Genomic DNA, 21,386 nt, shown 5'->3' with positions numbered 1-21,386 from the left:
ATATATTTTCCTCACACTGGGCAACCATCTACGAACTGGCTCCAACACATCTTCATTAGATAACCACAATCTGTTCGGTAAAGAGACCGATAGAATAAGTACTGGGCTTATAAGAATAAGGTCCGGAGTCGATTTGCTCGACTAAAGGTGGTTGCTCCAGCATGGCCGCCTCAAATGACTGAAACAAGTAAAAGAGAGAGTAAAAGAGTAATGTACAAACTCATCCATTCGTTTATCTCATCACTGCATCTTAACAGCTAATACCTTGTGTTTTGTTTATTAAATAAGGGAGGAAGCACTCCGTCGGTTACGACGACGAGGGATCCGGTTGATCCGAATCAACGGAACAGCCTGCTCGTGAAATTAACGTGTAAGTGGCTGAGCACTCCACAGACACGTGTACCCTTAATGTAGTTCTCGGGGATATTCAGCGTGACACAGAGAGTGACAAGGTCGGCCCTTTGAAATACAGGTACAACAGTAACAGTAAGTAAGAGTGAGAGAAAGTTGTGGTGAAAGAGTACAGCAGGGATCACCACCATCCCCTGCCAGAGCCTCGTGGAGCTTTTAGGTGTTTTCGCTCAATAAACACTCACAACGCCCGGTCTGGGAATCGAAACCGCGATCCTATGACAGCGAGTCCGCTGCCCTAACCACTGGGCCATTGCGCCTCCACATTAAATAAGATCAACAAATTAAATAGCTTCAAAATAAATATTTATTTTATGACTGATATTGTTATTGATCAATATGAATAAATACAGGTTTAGTTAAGGTAGATTATTGAGAGAATGATTTAGCACAGATTACACAGTCATAAGAATCTTCTCCTGTATGAATATGTTTGTGTTTAGTTTATTATTTCTCTCTATGAAAGAATGACTTGTCCCAGATGTCACAGTGATATGATTTCTCTCCTGTATGAATGTATTTGTGATGAGTTCAATATTGTTCCACAGAGAATGATTTACCTCAGGTATCACAGCAGTAGAGTTTCTCTCCTGTATGAATACGTTTATAAGTATATACAGCATATTCCTGAGAGAATGATTTGCTGCAGACATCACAGTAACATAGTTTCTCTCCAGTATGAGCAGACTTGTAATTAATTAAATATTTTCTTAAACGGAATAATTTACTGCAGATACTACAGTGCTATGGTTTGTCCCCTGTATTAATGCATTTGTGTCTATTTAAGTACCTTTTCTGAGAGAATGACTTGTCCCAGATGTCACAGTGATATGATTTCTCTCCTGTATGAATGTATTTGTGATGAGTTCAATATTGTTCCACAGAGAATGATTTACCTCAGATATCACAGCAATAGAGTTTCTCTCCTGTGTGAATATGTTTATAAGTATATACAGCATATTCCTGACAGAATGATTTAGCATAGATTACAGTCATAAGAACCTTATCCTGTATGAATATGATGGGGTTCAGTCAAGTGATGTCTCTCAGAGAATGACTTATCAAAGACGTCACAGTGCTATGGTTTCTCTTCTGTGTGAGTGCCTTTGGGATCAGCCAAATCCTTTTTTCCAGGAAACGATTCATCACAAACGTCACGCTGATGTGACTTCTCTCCCTCATGAAGGCGTTTGTGTCTACCTAAGTTACCGACCTGCGAGAATGATTTGCCACAAACATCACAGCCGTATGGCTTCTCTCCTGTGTGAGTACGTTTATGATCAACCACATGAGTTTTTCCAGGGAATGATTTACCGCAGATATCACACTGATATAATTTCACTCCCATATGAGAGCGTTTGTGTCTACTCAAGTTACCCGACTGAGAAAATGGCTTACCACAAATATCACAACAATATGGTTTCTCTCTTGTGTGAATACGCCTCTGTTCAGCTAACTTATTTCTTCGAGAGAGTATCTTATCATAGATCGCTAAGTGATAGGGTTTCTCTCCTCTATGAGTGAATTTGTGGTAGGTAAGGGTACTTTTGTGAGCGAAGGTCTTACCACAGATGTCACAACGAAACGGTTTCTCTCCTGTATGAATGCGTTTGTGAATAGTAATTTTACTTTTTTGAGAAAACAACATACCACAGATATCACATTGATGGGGTTTCTGTCCAGTATGGATAAATTTGTGAGCAGTGAATGCGGTTTTAAAAGAGAATGATTTACCACAGATGTCACAATGATATGGTTTCTCCCCCGTGTGAATGTATATGTGATCAGCAAAATTATTTTTTCCAGAGAATGATTTATCACAGATATCACAGTGATATCGTTTCTCTCCTGTATGAATGGTTTTGTGTTTTTTTAAGTTACCTTTCCGAGAGAATGATTTTCCACAGGTATCACAGTGATATGGTTTTTCGCCTGTGTGAATACGTCCATGATCAACTAACATATGCTTTACATTGAAGGATCTCCCACAGATATCACAGCAATGCGGTTTCTCCCCTGTATGAATACGTATGTGAGTAGTTAAACCGCTTCCTGAAGAGAATGATTTACCACAGATATCACAGCAATGTGGTTTCTCGCCTGTATGAATACGTTTGTGAGAAGTAACGTTACCTTTTTGAGAGAAAGATTTACCACAGACATCGCACTTATATCGTTTCTCCCCTGTGTGAATATATTTGTGAGAAGTAAGGATACTCTTTTGAGAGAATGATTTACCACAGATATCACACTGATATGGTTTTTCTCCTGTATGAATGCGTCTGTGAGCAGCTAAATTCCTTCTGAGAGAGAATGATTTATTACAGATATCACAGGTATATGGTTTCTCTCCTGTATGAATGTATTTGTGTGTAGCAAGGCCACTGCTTTGAGAGAATGATTTGCCACAGACATCACAATTATATGGTTTCACACCTGTGTGAATATTTTTGTGTTTATTAAAGCTGCTGGTGTAAGAGAAGGATTTACCACAAATATCACACTTGTGGGGTCTTTCACCTGTATGAATGTATTTATGAGAAGCAAGGGTGCCTTTTTCAGAGAATGACCTCCCACAAATATCACACTGATGTGGCTTTTCACCTGTATGAATACGCTTGTGAACGTTGAGGTTTCCCTGACTAGATAATGACTTTTTACAAATATCACAACTGTATGATGGTTTTTCTCTTTCTTTTGCCATCTCTTCAGAAAATAAGCCATCCGTTACGTTTTTCACATGACTCATTGTTCTATATTTCTTACACAACCACAAAACCACAATTTATATATTTCTTGTATACTTTTTTATATATATATTTCAAATACTTCTACTGCTATATTTTCAGCAAATCTGTTCTTTGCACATTTTTCAAATACAACATGAAATACCTTTATAAATATTCCAGGCAATGCGAAAAGAAAATGGTGCTATTAATTCAGAAGAAATATTTCAGTTATTCCAGAAACAGGGTTATGTCTATTATTTATAACATCTTCCATTAGTCTTCAAAAGATAATTAATATTCATGAATGTATCTGCAGGAAAATCTTGCTTATGCCACAGACGTCTGATATTCTGAAACGATATAGAAATAATACAAGATATAGGAAATACTTAAAAAGCAGAGATTCAGCTATAGAAATATTAATTGTCATTATGATAAACTGTACATATAAATTCTGTTGTGTCTGGGGAGAGTCTTTTTTTTTTTGTGCCTTATAATTTAACACAATCACCGGTAAAATTTCCACTTTTTTCTTATTTTTATTTAGCTAAAATTTTCGTTGCGTCTTGCAACCTCTTCAATAGTTTTGAAAATTTTAGGACAATAAAAATAAGAAAAAAAGTGGAAATTTTACCGCAGAGTGTGTTACATTATAAGGCACAAAAAGAAAATGACTCTCCTCAGACACAACAGAATATGCTTCAACACACGAACTCATATAAAGAATCTTGCAAACCAAATCCCAAAACGAAATGTACATACTCTTTTACTTGTTTCAGTCATTTGACTGCGGCCATGCTGGAGCACCGCCTTTAATCGAGCAACTCAAGCCCAGGACTTATTCTTTTGTGAGCCCAGTACTTATTCTATCGGTCTCTTTTGCCGAACCGCTAAGTAACGGGGACATAAGCACACCAGCATCGGTTGTCAAGCAATGCTAGGGAGACAAACACAGACACACAAACACACACACGTACATATATATGAATATACACATATATACGACGGGCTTCTTTCAGTTTCCGTCTACCAAATCCACTCACAAGGCTTTGGTCGGCCCGAGGCTATAGTAGTAGACACTTGCCCAAGGTGCCACGCAGTGGGACTGAACCTGGAACTATGTGGTTGGTAAACAAGCTACTTACCACACAGCCACTCCTGCGCCTTTTTACCAGAAAAATTATTCTTTACTATATATTGTGCTATTAAAGTTATATTACACAACTTTGTGTAGTGTCTACCTATACACAGACATCGACTCCTCCACCATCAGATATTATGTAAAATGCTAAACTACAAAATACTGGACAAGTCACTGCTGTTTAGCCCTAGGTCATCCTTGACTGAGCGGATCTATTAACGAAATTATGTTGTATTCTTGACTGTTACAACTTTCATAACAGATCAAATAAATTTAACTATATTTAAGCCTTCCACATATGACTTTTCCCCTCTTGGAAATATTTCAGTCATACATTTGAAGGTGTCGATCACAAATACGACCATGAAATTTCATTTTTTACCCCTTTTTTTTCCTTCTTATTCCTTCCCTGCAGATGAATCCCTTAGTGATTGTGTCTACCAAAAATCGTTTCTTCTTTTATCAAAGGGATATCACTGCGAGTTCAAATTCCGCCGAGGTCGACTTTGCCTTTCATCCTTTCGGGGTCGATAAATAAAGTACCAGTTACGCAATTGACTTAATATCTATGTCTGTCCTTGTTTGTCCCCTCTATGTTTAGCCCCTTGTGGGTAATAAAGAAACAGGTATCACTGCCCACGGCGGCGAGCTGGCAGAATCGTTAGCGCACCGGGCGAAATGCTTAGCGGTATTTCGTCTACCGCTACGTTCTGAGTTCAAATTCCGCCGAGGTTGACTTTGCCTTTCATCCTTTCGGGGTCGATAAATTAAGTACCAGTTACGCACTGGGGTCGATGCAATCGACTTAATACCTATGTCTGTCCTTGTTTGTCCCCTCTATGTTTAGCCCCTTGTGGGTAATAAAGAAATAGGTATCACTGCCCACGTTTCTGTCGGATATTGTTGTATAAAGGACATCATTATCAACGGGGATCATTTTGATAACATAAAGAGACACGTAAACAAATTTAACTACATTTAAGCCTTCCACATATGACTTCCCCTCTTGGAAATATTTCAGTCATACATTTGAAGGTGTGGGTCACAAATACAACCATGAAATTTCCATTTTTTTCTTCTTATTATTCCTCCCCTGCAGATGAATCACTTGGTGATTGTGTCTACCAAAAATCGTTTCTTGTTTTATCATAGGGGTATCACTCTCCTACCTTGATGTAATCTCCAGGGATACAGGCATCCAGCAACAGGACCTCCGTAATGCTATGATGGACCGTGAAGTCTGGCGTAACATAGTAAATTCCATTGTCTCGACCACTGTCGAACAATGATGATGATTGTATGTATTTCTCTACTACCCACAAGGGACTAAACATAGAGAGGACAAACAAGGATAGACAAATGGATTAAGTTGATTATATCGACTCCAGTGCGAAACTGGTACTTTATTTATCGACCCTAAAAGGATGAAAGGCAAAGTCGACCTCGGCGGAATTTGAACTCAGAACGTAAAGACAGATGAAATACCTATTTCTTTACTACTCACAGGGGGCTAAACATAGAGGGGACAAACAAAGACAGACAAACGGATTAAGTCGATTACATCGACCCCAGTGAGTAACTGGTACTTAATTTATCGACCCCGAAAGGATGAAAGGCAAAGTCAACCTCGGCGGATCATTTTTATGACATAAATAGACAGGTAGCAAGTGATACCTCAATGAAAAGACAATAGACGGCTCTCAATAGACACAATTAGCAAATGGAATATCTACTGTAACAATACAAATTAAAGATCTGCTCCTTTTTCATTGACATACCAAATAAAATTCAGATTTTCTTGGCATAATTAATAAATATAATTAATATAAATCTCAAATTAGCAACATTTAAAACTTTCGCTTTGGTCAGGAGTTTCGAATTAGCCAGGTTCACCGACTTTTACTAGAAAAATAAAATATCTATTATAACTTACCTGTTATGATAAATAAATCAGTGATTAATGTAAAAGTACTTTAATTACAAAAAGTGACATAACGGGAAATTTAATTTGAAGGTACTTCGAAAAATCGGCGCAGAAAAATCAACGAAACGAACTAACACTCCGAATGTTGCGTACTTCGTATTATTACGTTTCTCTCTGTTGCTAAAACTAAGGCGGAGATTTTTTTATAGTTTTTCTATTGTTATAATTACTTTTTGAAAATGTGAATTGTCAGAAAGATACCTGAATTGTGACAAAAGGCACAAAACTAAAACCCTCACAGCTTCTTTTCGTGCCAAATGCTAATTTTACAGTGGCCTGTTACCGAACGCAAATAGACCAACACAGCTTGTCAGATTGTTGGGGACGAGGTGTGTGTATTTCACCCATCGGATCTTTTCGCTTTGACCGGCAGTTTTTTAAAAATAATTTCTAGTTAACTAAACACTTTTAAACTTCGTTTACTGGTAGAATGTGTTTATAAAACATCATTCGCGATCTTTCGTCTCTAGTAGACCTTTCCGTCGATTTCCGTAAAAAAATTTTTTTTTTTACATATGGGCTTGCGGGAACTTTTGAATATACATAGATATACACATACACCGAGTAAAAAATTTCAGTTATCTCTTTCTTTCACACATTACTCTGTCTCTTCACACACACTAACAGAAGCACTTCACTTACACAACATACTGTCTGTCTCCCACACCCCATCAAACACACACACACACACATGTACATCAATGCTTGCCATGCACGGTAACTTCAAAAGAACTTCCCTCGTCATACAATCGTTTTCTCTTAGTCTCTTTCGCTCTCATTACTTCAAAAGTTCCCGCAAGCCCATATGTAAAAAAAAAAAAAAATTTTACGGAAATCGACGGAAAGGTCTACTAGAGACGAAAGATTGCTTCTTTTTCTCTTGGCTTTATTGAGAAAATTCTATACTTTGTAAGATATTTGCTGTTTTTTTTCTTCAATTTCTGCAATTTCAACCAATGAATGACGTCTATTGAGGTGAAAGCGATTTCTGCCGTAACATTTACTGGCGGCGTCATATGAAAATGTCCCTGTTTTTTATGAGAAAAAAGATACCCTGTAGCCATAAACTGAGGGGTCACTCGTAAACAGAGCTGGATAACAAAACCGTTCCCTCTTTAGTGTCCACCTGTAATTATGACCCTAGTATCGATCTATTTTTTATTTTATAATAAAATCGTTTCGCTCACCATGCATACAAACGCAGCCGACTTGTTTCAAGCGGTTTCTTTGCTAAGATCGATGGATAGAAACAGTTGTTATTGAAAACCTAACAAAGCTAAGGGTAAAACTGATAATTTACTTACCTTCTGAAGAGCAAAGCATTCTGGAGAGAAAGATAAACGAATATAAGACCTGGAATATAAGAACTTATTTAATGAAAAGTGAAATTACCTGGCGACGACTTCTGGAGTAAGAGGGAAAGAAAGTTCAAGTTGGCCATCGATTTTTATAAGAGTAGAAGAACTCGGGAGAAGTGAAGTGAAGCTTGAGGCCCAAAATATAAAACAAATATCAAAATAATTACTAATGTCAATAAAAACCAATAAATTATCAAATTTTTATTTATGCAAACAAAAAGTGAAGTAGACATTTATGGTAACACAGCTTTAAATTATAATTACAGTACTCTTTACTCTTTACTTCTTTCAGTCATTTGACTGTGGCCATGCTGGAGCACCGCCTTTAGTCGAGCAAATCGACCCCGGGACTTATTCTTTGTAAGCCCAGTACTTATTCTATCGGTCTCTTTTGCCGAACCGCTAAGTGACGAGGATGTAAACACACCAGCATCAGTTGTCAAGCAATGCTAGGGGGACAAACACAGACACACAAACATATACACACACACATACATATATATATATACATATATACGACAGGCTTCTTTCAGCTTCCGTCTACCAAATCCACTCACAAGGCTTTGGTCGGCCCGAGGCTATAGCAGAAGACACTTGCCCAAGATGCCACGTAGTGGGACTGAACCCGGAACCATGTGGTTGGTTAGCAAGCTACTTACCACATGATATAGGCACACTTGGGAGAGTGGGGTTATCAGGGATTTTGGCATTCTTCCCAAGGAGGTTTTTAAAATGGGTTGACCAATTTTCTAAACGCTTCTTAGCTGATCCCCCTTTAATTCTAATTGATGACCCAGAATTTTTGCCTGATAGGTCTTTGATGGATTTCCAGGCGAGATGGTGTTTTTTAGTAATGTGCTCTTTCGATAGTTTACTAAGGTGGAAGATAGTTTACATGCATAAGATCTGGTCATCAAATCTAAGTAGAGACTTCAAACTTGAAATATTCAAAGCCACAGTCGAACCAATCCTACTATATGGCTCAGAAACCTGGACGTTATCAAAGAAGCTTGAGAGGCGGTTGGATGGAACCTACACTCGCCTCCTTATGAGAGCTCAAAATCTCTCGTGGAGGCGCCATCCAACTAAAATGCAAATATATGGGAAATTACCACCTGTGTCATCTCTTGTGAAAGGTAGGAGAGTCCAGTTTGCTGAACATTGTTGTAGAGCTGAAAAAGAAGTAATTTCTACTCTTCTCCTCTGGAAGCCATCTACTCGCAACACCAGAGGGCGCACACTCTCCTACCCTGATGTAATCTCCAGGGATACAGGCATCCAGCAACAGGACCTCCGTAATGCTATGATGGACCGTGAAGTCTGGCGCAACATGGTAAATTCCATTGTCTCGACCACGGTCGAACAATGATGATGACTTACCACATGGTATATTTTCAAAATTTTACACAAAAAGTTCATTAAAACCCTAAAAAAATTAAGCTGTTCATTATCTTCAGCCCTAAATAAAGCTTCATAACTGTCAGAATTAACGATATCATCGTAAGGATTTTCTTCATCTTTGCTGTCCATAGTTTGAGGTAGTACATCATCCTTATCATCCCATTGACAGTCATCTTCTGCACCATCTAAGGCATTCGAAATTCTACATTTCTTGAATGATCTGACAACAGTTTCTGCCAATGTACTAAGTTATAACATCTCATGAACCTAGTGCACCATCCAGCACATAAAATCTGAAATTCCATCCTTCTTTGATTCCTTTCCCACATGAATTCAGATGGCTTCACAAATAAAACACTTTCCATTTTGATAATTTTTAAGTACCGTAAATCCTCGAGTATAATACGCAGGGGATTTTTAGGGGACTGTACCTCTGAAAAACCTAAACCTTGTGTATAATATGCACCCCTTCTCTAACCTGAGTCAAGGAGGTCTATATAACGTCCTTGGTTTGTAAAAATGTATACGGTAACGTCCTTTCTTATTATTGTATATATAACATAATGCAAACGTGTAGCTTTTTTGTGCATTTTGTTTGCAGAAAATAAAGAAATAACAGTAATAACGTTTAATAAATGTTGCTTACTGCAAGTTATGGATGATTCTTTTATGACTTCATTGCTTTCAGGCTTAGCTTTAAGGTATTTTCACGCCCGACAGCAAATAGAGACTTGGACATTGCTTAGGAAATAATTTTCATTTTTAACCTCGTATATAGTACGCACTAGGGATTTTGACCTTTAAATTTTGGTGAAAAAATGTGGATTATACTCGATGATTTATGGTACCCACTCTGCAACTTTGTTCTCCAATTGTGGCCACTTAACAGGTTTTCCTCTGTTAGCACATTTTCTTTTTGGTATTCTCTGAAGTTTGTTAGACCACTTTTTCCAGTCTCTCATAAGTTTCTCTGAAACACAAAATTCACTTGCAGCTACAGTTATTTATCTTCTCAGCAACTTCAATGACTTTTAGTTTAAACACTAATGTCTATTTGTTGTTTTTTCTGGAAGGCTTTTTTGCGTTAAATGACTGAGAAATTTTACACCCTCAACTCTACGACTGTATTCCATGGACACTATACAGAAACTGAGCTGATTTCTTAAAATCCTGACTCTGACCTGATACTTTTTAAGTTTTCATGCCAAATTCCTTCATTGCCATCTGTTTTCTCACCTACTTTTTTAATGTTTAAATTGCCATAGCATTTTAAAGAATTTCTTATTTCTATATTGCCTACAAGGGGCTACACACAGAGGGGACAAACAAGGACAGACAAACGGAATAAGTCAATTATATCGCCCCCAATGCATAACTGGTACTTATTTAATCGACCCCGAAAGGATGAAAGGCAAAGCCGACCATGGCGGAATTTGAACTCAGAACATAACGGCAGAGGAAATACCACAAGGGGCTAAACATAGAGGGGACAAACAAGGACAGACAAACGGATTGAGATGATTACATTGACCCCAGTGTGTAACTGGTACTTATTTAAATTTAATCGACCCTGAAAGGATGAAAGGCAAAGTCGACCTCGGTGGAATTTGAACTCAGAACGTAGTGGCAGATGAAATACCGCTAAGCATTTCATCTGGCGTGCTAATGAGTCTCCCAGCTCGCCACCTTTTTAAAGCATTTCTCTCTGATGAAAGCTATCAGTTTGACTCCTATTCAGTTCCACAGATCATTTTATCCAGGAGAAATAATCAAAAGCTGCATTTCAAATCGAATCCTTCATTAAAGCTGAAGTCATACATCATCATCATCATCGTTTAACGTCCGCTTTCCATGCTAGCATGGGTTGGATGGTTCAACTGGGGTCTGGGAAGCCAGAAGGCTGCACCAGGCTCCAGTCTTATCTGGCAGTGTTTCTACAGCTGGATGTCCCTTCCTAACGCCAACCACTCCGTGAGTGTAGTGGGTGCTTTTTACGTGCCAGGCGAGGCTGGCAACGGCCATGGGCGGATTGATGCATTTTACGTGCCACCTGCACTGGAGCCAGGCGAGGCTGGCAACGGCCACGGGCAGATTGGTGCATTTTATGTGCCACTTTACAAATTCAGTGGTGTTCGCTGTTGCTCGCCGCCACTGCTGTCAGTGAAACACGTTTCTCACATGTAAAGAGACAAGCGTATGATTCATATTTATTATATTTGGAGATAAACACATGGTCAGATGGGAACCACTGATCTAGCGATTAGTGAATGTTTTTAGGCTAATCAACATTATGCATTTGTACCAATTCAGACAGTGGCATTCACCAGTGTTTGCCAACAGAGCGGTCTGCGAAACACGCTTCTTACAATGCAAAGTGGAGGCGCAATGGCCCAGTGGTTAGGGCAGCGGACTCGCAGTCGGAGGATCGTGGTTTCGATTCCCAGACCGGGCATTGTGAGTGTTTATTGAGCGAAAACACCTAAAGCTCCACGAGGCTCCGGCAGGGGGTGGTGGTGGTCCCTGCTGTACTCTTTCACCACAACTTTCTATCACTCTTTCTTCCTGTTTCTCTTGTACTTGTATTTCAAAGAGAGTTCCGGTTGATCCGAATCAACGGAACAGCCTGCTCGTGAAATTAACGTGTAAGTGGCTGAGCACTCCACAGACACGTGTACCCTTAACGTAGTTCTCGGGGATATTCAGCGTGACACAGAGAGTGACAAGGCCGGCCCTTTGAAATACAGGTACAACAGAAACAGGAAGTAAGAGTGAGAGAAAGTTGTGGTGAAAGAGTACAGATAGGATCACCACCATCCCCTGCCGGAGCCTCATGGAGCTTTAGGTGTTTTCGCTCAATAAACACTCACAACGCCCAGTCTGGGAATCGAAACCGCGATCCTATGACCGCAAGTCCGCTGCCCTAACCACTGGGCCATTGCACCTCCAGAGCAGGTTACAGTAAGGTAGCCACACAATTTTGTGTTATTTCTACATACAGGATAATACAATACCTTGACTCACCAATGTTATCCTGTTGTTTCTAAAATACTAGGGTTGACTTTTATAAGGGGTCTATGGAAAATTCTTATTTTTTTGGCCAAAATAGGGGGTCAACTTTTACATGAGATCGTCTATTACTCAAATATATACAGTATTCAAGCCTCTTTTCCTTATCTCCTCAAAGACATACAGCATCTCGAAAGAGTCCAGAAGCTGGCTACCCGCATGGTTCATGGTCTCAAAAATTTGTCCTATGAAGAAAGGCTGAGGACGCTCGACCTTCATTCTCTAGAAAAACGCCGCCGCCGTGGTGATCTCATTCTCGCCCACAGCATCATAAGCGGAAAGTGTAACCTCTCGAAAGAGCTGTTCTTCACTCCTGCTCCAGAGCGTCGGCTGCGGGGTCATTCCAAAAGCTATACCTGCAACGATTTCATCTCAATCGAAGGAGAGGAGCTTTCTCCGTCCGGGTTGTGGATCCGTGGAACAAGCTGCCGGACGAGATGGTGAAGATGCCGACGACTGCTTTGTTCAAAGTCTCCCTTGACCTCAAGTGGCCTGAACTCTTTACATGAACACCACCCTGTACTTAACTCCATGTCCCCCTACATGGCCTTGCTATTTGCTTTTGAGCCAAATTAACTAACTAACTAACTAACTAAGTATTGTAATCAATGCAATTTAAATGAAAAATACTCATCATAATTAACGAGTCGATGCAAATGAGGAAAATGTATAAAATTAATTTATTCAACAAAAAGTAAAACAATGGCTGTACTTTATTTCACCAGGAAATCGATTTTATTACTGATATTTTTATTGATCAATATCAATAAATATATGTTCAGTTAAGATACGTTATTGAGAGAATGATTTAGCAAAGGTAACACATTCTTATCCTGTACTAGCAGTATCGCCCGGCGTTGCTCGGGTTTGTAAGGGAAATAACTATATAAGCATTTTTAGAGAGTTATAGCCAAAAAATGCATTAAAAATGGAAAAAAAATGATGGTAAATTTTTTTTTAAATCGTTGACTCATTGTAGACATTTTTAGAGAGTTACTTCCCTTATATAATAGCGAAAAAAATGATGGTAAATTTTTTTTTAAATCGTAGACGCGCGCTAATACCCAGAAGGGCTCGATATGAATCACGACTATAAGATACCCGGTTTTGGTTAAATTGCACCGCAAAATGTGGGAGTAGTTAGGAATCTAAATCGTAGGAGACACACACAACTTGACTTTTATATATAATGTTTGTGTTAAGCGATTTCTACAAAAGAATGGTTTATTACAGACGTCGCAGTGCTATGGTTTCTCTCCTGTATTAATGTATTTGTGATCAGCCAAATCATTTTTGCCAGGAAATGATTTACTACATATATCACACAGATATAAATTCTCTCCCGTATGAGAACGTTTGTATTGTCTTCAGTTATCTGAGAAAAACAACTTGCCACAACAACACAACGTGGTCTCTCTTTTGTGTGAATGCATCTCTATTCATTATCCAACCAAAATGCAAATATATGGGAAACTACCACCTGTGTCATCTCTTGTGAAAGGTAGGAGAGTCCAGTTTGCTGGACATTGTTGTAGAGCTGAAAAAGAAGTAATTTCTACTCTTCTCCTCTGGAAGCCATCTACTCACAATACCAGAGGGCGCACACTCTCCTACCCTGATGTAATCTCCAGGGATACAGGCATCCAGCAACAGGACCTCCGTAATGCCATGATGGACCATGAAGTCTGGCGTAGCATGGTAAATTCCATTGTCTCGACCACGGTCGAACAATGATGATGATGATGATTATCCTCATCATCGTTTAACGTGTGCTTTCCATGCTAGCATGGGTTGGGCGATTTTGACTGAGGGCTGGCGAACCAGATGGCTGCACCAGGTTCCAATCTTGATTTGGCAGTTTCTACAGCTGGATGCCCTTCCTAACGCCAACCACGGCTTACCACAGATCTCTAAGTGCTAAGCTCTCTCTCCTTTATGAATGTATTTATGATTAGTAAGGGTACATTTGTGAGCAAATGACTTACCACAGATGTCACAATGAAACGGTTTCTCTCCTGTATGAATACGTTTGTGAATAGCAACTCTACTTTTCTGAGAAAATGACATACCACAGATATCACACTGATGAGGTTTTCGTCCAGTATGCAAGAATTTGTGAGTAGTTAATCCAGATTTATAAGAGAATGATTTACCACAGATATCACAATGATATGGTTTCTCCCCCGTGTGATAGTATATATGATCAGCAAAATTACTCTTTACAGAGAATGATTTATCACAGATATCACAGTGATATCGCTTCTCTCCTGTATGAATGGATTTGTGTTGATTCAAGTTACGTTTCAAAGAGAATGATTTTCCACAGGTATCGCAGTGGTATGGTTTTTCACCTGTGTGAATACGTCTGTGTTCAACTAACATATGTTTTATACTGAAGCATCTCCCACAGATATCACAGCAATGCGGTTTCTCCCCTGTATGAATACGTATGTGAGTAGTCAACTTACTTCCGGAAGAGAATGATTTACCACAGATATCACAGCAATGTGGCTTCTCTCCTGTATGAATACGTTTGTGAGTAGTAACAATACTTTTTCTAGAGAAAGACTTACCACAGACATCACAGTAATATTGTTTCTCTCCTGTGTGACTATATTTATGAGAAGTAAGGGTACTCTTTTGTGAGAATGATTTACCACAGATATCACATTGATATGGTTTTTCTCCAGTATGAATGCGTCTGTGATCAGCTAAATTCCTTCTTAGAGAAAATGATTTATTACAGATATCACAGGTATATGGTTTCTCTCCTGTATGAATGTATTTGTGAGTAGTAAGGCCACTCTTTTGAGAAAAGGATTTGCCACAAACATCACAATTATATGGTTTCACACCTGTGTGAAAATCTTTGTGTTTATTAAAGCTGCTTAAGTAAGGGAAGGATTTACCACAAATATCGCACTTATGGGGTCTTTCACCTGTATGAATGTATTTATGAGAAGTAAGGGTTCCTTTTTCAGTGAATGACCTCCCACAAATATCACACTGATGAGGCTTTTCACCTGTATGAATACGTTGTGAACATTGAGATGTCCCTGACTAGATAATGACTTTTTACAAATATCACAACTGTATGATGGTTTTTCTTTTTCTTTCGTCATCTCTTCAGAAAATAAGCCATCTTCTACATGACTCATTGTTCTATATTTCTTATACAACCACAAATTATATATTTCTTGTTTACTTTTTTTTATATATTCCTATAATGTTCCGAATACTTCAACTACCATATTTTCAGCAAGTCTGATCTTTGCAGATTTTTCCAAGTTCAAACACAATGAGAGATACCTTTATAAATATTCCAGGCAATGTAGAAAGAAAATGGTGCTACTAATTCAGAAGAAATATTTCACTTTTTCCAGAAACAGGGTTATGTCTTTTATTTATAACATCTTCCATTAGTCTTCAAAAGATAATTAATATTCATGAATGTATCTGCAGGAAAATCTTGCTTATGCCACAAACGTCTGATATTCTGAAACGATATAGAAACAATACAAATATGGGAAATACTTAAAAAGCATAGATTCAGCTATAGAAATATTGTCATTATGATAAACTGTACATATAAACTTTTACCAGAAAAATTATTCTTTACTCTATATTTTGTTATTAAAATTACATTGTCCAACTTTGTGTCATGTCTACCTATACACAGACAACGGCTCCTCCACCTTTAGATATTATGCGATATGTTGAACTACAGAATATTGGACAATAACGTTGTACTTATATTAGCAAAGATAAATCACTGTTATTTAGCCACAGGTCATCCCTGACTGAGCGGAACTATTAACGAAATTATGTTGTATTCTCGACTCTTACAACTTTCATAACAGATCAAACATATATTTCAGATTCGCCAACACTACACCTGATTTTCTCCCCTCCATACACACGCAAGCATGTATCAGACTCATACACTGTTCACTTCCCAGACATTTCTACATTACTGCATATGCTTTATATGCACCTTTGACAAGTTGTGGTGCACCTGAGCACTGTATACAATAATTTCATTATCATTATTATTTTAAAACTCCACCTGTCTAAAACACATGGACATGTTTACAAAGTCAGAAAACAGCACAGCTCCCATGACTTTCGGAAACATTTTTTCATGCTAAGAGTTGCTGAAGCATGGAACAAACTGCCGGCATCAGTTGTTAGTTGTCGGAGCACTGCATCCTTCAAACTTCCATGCTTCCTGAGATTCTCCAACACTACACCTGATTTTCTCCCCTCCATACACACACAAGCATGTATCTGACTCATATACTGTTCACTTCCCAGACATTTGTACATTATTGCATATGCTTTATACGCACCTTTGACAAGTTGTGGTGCACCTGAGCACTGTATACAATAATTTCGATACATCTGTAGTATAAAAGAGTATTATAAAAGGAGAGAGGGGCTCTCTACCCCGCTTTTGACCAGGTTCCCGTGGCTTTTGTGGGTTTTTCCACGATTAACCTTTCGAAGCGCATCCCCTTATTGGGAATTACAATTGTTATATTTTCGTTATCTCTGGAATTTTTACACGTTTTTTGCAAACGGACAAAACCCTTTGTAACTTTCGTCCTGTGTTTTGTCCCTTTATGTTTGAATTATTTTTGTCAGCCTTTGTGGCCAATAAACGAATTAATTATTATTATTAACTACACTTTAGTCGTCCGCATACGACTTTTCCCCTTGCAACACTACACCTGATTTTCTCCCCTCCATACACACACAAGTATGTATCTGACTCGTACACTGTTCACTTTCCAGACATTTGTACATTACTGCATATACTTTATACACACTTTCGACAAGTTGTGGTGCACCTAAGCACTGTATACTATAATTTCATTATTATTTTTTTTTAAACATTGTTAATAACGTATATCTTTTAAGGAAATGCTTCAATCATACGCTCGAAGGTGTTCGTTACAAATATGAATATGAAATTTCATTTGTTTTCCTCTTTCTTTCCTCTGAACGAATCACTTGTAGATTTTCTGGCTTAATCAATGAACTTTACAAAAGAATAGAATAATTATAAATCTCAGATTAGCAACATTTAAAACTTTCGCTTTGGTCTGGAGTTTCGAATTAGCCAGGATCACCGAATTTTACTAGAAATAAAATATCTATTATAACTTACCTGTTATGATAAATAAATCAGTGATTAAAGTGAAAGATCTTTAATTAAGCAGAGGAGTGATCTAACGAGAAATATTATTTGGAGTTATTGCAAAAAACCGGCACAGAAAAATCAACGAAACGAACTCTTTCTCCGAATGTTGTGTACTTCGTCTGCCGCTACGTTGTGAGTTCAAACTCCACCGAGGTCGACTTTGCCTTTTATCCTTTCGGGGTCGATTAATTAAGTACCAGTTTACGCACTGGGATCGATGTAATCGACTTAATCCGTTTGTCCCCTCTGTGTGTAGTAAAGATATTCGTATTATTATTGTTTATCGATTGCTAAGGTGGCATATTTTTTAATCTTTTATTTCTATAATTACTTTATGAAAATGTGAATTGTAAGGAACATATCCGAATAATGACAAAAGATACAAAACTAGAACCTCAAAGCTTCTTTTCGTCCCAAGTTCTAATTTTACAGTGACCTGTTACCGAACACCTAAGTTACTTCGACGCAAATAAAACAGCGGAGCTTGTCTGGCGGTCGGTGAGGGTACAAACACAAAGATACGGGTGTGTCTGTGTGTGTGTGTATTCCGCACATCAGTTTTCTAAAACCCGTTGTTGGGTACTATTTAAGGAGAGTGGTCCCGGTGCGCGCACTCGCGCATCCGCGCTAGCTAGTCGATCCTAAAACGACTACCTAGAAAAGTAAATAAAACAAAATAAATAATTTATTTACACAAAGTAAATAATTTTTGCATCTTTTTGGTTTGAACGGCAGTTTTTAACATAATTTCTAGTTAACTAAACACTTTTAAACTTCGTATACTGGTAGAATGTGTTTATAAAACACCTTTTTCTCTTGGCTTTCTATAGTTTGTAAGATATTTGTTGTTTTTTTTCTTCGATTTCTGCAATTTCAACCAATCACTGACCTCCATTGAGGTAAAAAACATTCTGTGCCGTATGAATATGTTCCTCGTTTAAGAAACAGATTGGGTTTATTTACATTTGTGAAGAAAAAAAGATACCCTTCCCCCAACTCCTAACCCTAAAACAGATTAAAATGCAATAGATCGATACTGGGGTCATAATTATGGGTGACAATTTCATATGACACCGCTAGAAAAAACTGCCGTTCAAACCGAAAAGATCCTAATTTTTTAAAACAAAGTAAATAAAACACAAAAACACAAAGTAAGGATTGACTAGTCACGACTAGCTAGCGCGGATGCGCAACTACGCCGACGGGGCCCACTCTTCTTAAATAGTGCCCCGTTGTTGTGCATACACTTTCTTATGGGGGATATTTGGCGCTGCTCAATGTCATAAAACCAACTGTTAATATTTTGCCTCAAGTCTTCTAGTGTATGCGGTCTTTCTTTACTTTATGCAGCTAGCCTCACTTATATGCACCATATTATTCCTCTTGCACACTACATCTCATTCCTTTAACTTTTTGGGCCCTCCCCCGCCTCATGGCTACATAATACCCTCAGCGACCCCATTCCTATGTTTATGTATAAATAAATATTTTATGTCTGTTTCTAAAAATAAAAAATAAATGTGCCCTTTTAAAGCCTAGCCAGGCTCATGGGCCCGGTTTCCCGGTTTCAATGGTGTATGTATTCCATCACAGCGTTACTCATTTTTGCCAGCTGAGTGGACTGGAGCAACGTGAAATAAAGTGTTTTACTCAAGAACACAGCACGTTGCCCGGTCCAGGAATCGAAACCACAATCTTACGATCATGATGCTGACACCCCAACCACTAAGCCACGCGCCTCCACATATCTCTTTCTAATTTATATATACTTCGAATGATTTGATATTTAATATATTATATAATTTCTATACAATACTATAATAATATAATAAATTTATAGCTTCCCCCAATCCACTGCCTTCCTCCCCGCCTCTTTTTTCTCTACTCAACCTTCACCACCCCCTTAGGCACCAGCACCCACTTGGACCGTCTCAACACCAACGGGGTGGGGGGAGGCTTGGGGTAGCGCCCACTTTGAGAACCTAGGCACAATAGATAGAAAGATAGATATATATATATATAGATAGACAGATATATATATATAGATAGGTAGATAGATAGATAGATAGATAGATAGATAGATAGATAGATAGATAGATAGGTAGACAGACAGATAGATAGTTTGATAGATAGACAGGTAGGTAGGTAGATAGATAGATAGATAGATTGATAGATAGATAGATAGGTAGGTAGACAGATAGATAGATAAATAGATAGATAGATAGATAGATAGGTAAGTAGGTAGATAGATAAATAGATAGATATAGAGATAGATAGATAGATAGATAGACAGATAAACTTTTAGCTTCAAATAATAGTTCTCTGAACTTTCTTCATCTTAACCTTATTCTAGAAACTACACTTTCTTGATACTAATTAGGTCTCCTAGGAAAGAGAAACTCCCTACCACTTCCAGGGCATTTGAGAAAATCTATTTCCTGTGTCCCCTTAGTCTTCATAATCCAAGAGCATCTTCTACATACAAATACTATTCACTCTCTTCGCCTTCCTATACCATCTTCTCCATATAAGCTCCCATCAAGCATTGCTCAATCTTTGTCATGCTCAGTTGGTCTTCTCGTCCATCTCAAGGTATAGAGCCAGCACGCTTCCGTCCAGGTACAAAACCATGAGACCTGCTACATCATCAATGATCGTAGCCTGACCACTACTTTGATCTTATGGATCCAGGCCACTACATCTCTTCGCCATAGAAAGGTCTAATGGCATAGCTGCTGATCTTTATCTTAGCTGCCATCACTTGGAAGCAGATAGCAATAATGGAGAAATATACTTTTACATAATCATCAGCAGCAAACGTCTGCTTTCCATGCTGGCATGGGTTGGACGGTTTGACTGAGGTCTGGCGAACCAGATGGCTGCACCAGGCTCCAATCTTGATCTGGCAGAGTTTCTACAGCTGGATGCCCTTCCTAACGCCAACCACTCTGAGAGTGTAGTGGGTTATTTTATGTGCCACCGGCATGAGGGCCGGTCAGGCGGTTCTGGCAACGACCTTGCTCGAATTTCCATTATATATATATATATATATATATATATATATATATGTATATATATATGTATATATATATATGTATATATATATATATATATATATATATATATATATATATATATATATATATATATGTATATATATGTATATATATATATATATATATATATATATATATATATATATATGTATATATATATGTATATATATATATATATATATATATATATATATATATATGTATATATATATGTATATATATATATATATATGTATATATATATATGTATATATATATATATATATATCATCGTTTAATGTCCGCTTTCGATGCTAGCATGGGTTGAATGATTTGATTGAGGTCTGGCAAACCAGAAGGCTGCACCATTAATTTTAATCTGGCAGAGTTTCAACAGCTTGATGCCCTTCCTAACGCCAACCACTCCGAGAGTGTAGTGGGTGCTTTTACGTGCCACCGGCACGAGGGCCAGTCTGGCAGTACTGGCAACAGCCACGAAAAAAATCATGTTTTTTTTTTTTACGTGTCACCTGCACACCGGCACAAGTGCCAGTAAGGCGACGCTGGTAACAATCACGCTCAAATGGTGCTTCCTACATGCCACCGACATGAACGCCAGTTAACCGCTCTGGCAATGCTCATGCTTGGACGGTGCTCTTAGTGTGAGGGAACTATAATTTGGAGAAATAAACGATTCACCTTGTTGTTTTGCTGCCCAAAAATTTGCGCCCAGCCCACGCACCTAGCAATAGTAGCTGCTAGTATCTGTCCCTATAAGCTTGCTCGTCTCTTGTCCATTCATTGTGATCCCCCAAGGCAAAAGAGGATGACCCTGGCCTTCCTTCCCTCACTTCCTCTCTTGCCCTTCCTGTTCTGGTCAATCCCTTTGACCATTGACGTCTTCTGGCAACGAGCTGGCAGAAATGTTGCCACACCGGGTGAAATGCGTAGCCGTTACGTTCTGAGTTCAAATTCCGCCGAGGTCGACTTTGCCTTTCATCCTTTCGGGGTCGATAAATTAAGTACCAGTTACGCACTGGGTTCGATGTAATCGACAT

At 38.4% G+C, this 21,386-nt stretch overlaps 3 protein-coding genes across 3 annotated transcripts in view; all 3 read right to left on the bottom strand.

The window, feature by feature from the left end:
• Window positions 1-6,288, bottom strand: part of LOC118768138 (zinc finger protein 708-like) — a 184,623-nt gene extending 178,335 nt beyond the window's left edge. The window contains exons 1-2 of the mRNA XM_036514018.1: window positions 6,215-6,288; window positions 3,385-3,490 (exon numbers count right to left, since the gene is read on the bottom strand). The gene's annotated coding sequence lies outside the window, so the exon portion shown is untranslated. The remainder of the gene's footprint in view (window positions 1-3,384; window positions 3,491-6,214) is intronic.
• On the bottom strand, window positions 1,050-17,299 carry LOC115225218 (zinc finger protein OZF-like). The gene is made up of 3 exons (XM_036514006.1): window positions 17,261-17,299; window positions 15,259-15,586; window positions 1,050-3,170 (listed from the first exon to the last, which is right to left on the bottom strand). The coding sequence occupies exon 3, from the start codon at window positions 3,158-3,160 to the stop codon at window positions 1,490-1,492; it is 1,671 nt and encodes a 556-aa protein (XP_036369899.1). The 5' UTR covers window positions 3,161-3,170; window positions 15,259-15,586; window positions 17,261-17,299; the 3' UTR covers window positions 1,050-1,489.
• LOC118768090 (zinc finger protein 708-like) lies at window positions 13,907-19,856 on the bottom strand. The gene is made up of 2 exons (XM_036513893.1): window positions 19,809-19,856; window positions 13,907-15,150 (listed from the first exon to the last, which is right to left on the bottom strand). The coding sequence occupies exons 1-2, from the start codon at window positions 19,854-19,856 to the stop codon at window positions 14,008-14,010; spliced, it is 1,191 nt and encodes a 396-aa protein (XP_036369786.1). The 3' UTR covers window positions 13,907-14,007.
• Window positions 19,857-21,386: the final 1,530 nt, after the last annotated feature.

This window comes from Octopus sinensis, linkage group LG27 (assembly GCF_006345805.1).
Source record: "Octopus sinensis linkage group LG27, ASM634580v1, whole genome shotgun sequence".
NCBI classification, from domain to species: Eukaryota; Metazoa; Mollusca; class Cephalopoda; order Octopoda; family Octopodidae; genus Octopus; species Octopus sinensis.
This window is presented reverse-complemented; position numbering and strand designations above follow the sequence as displayed.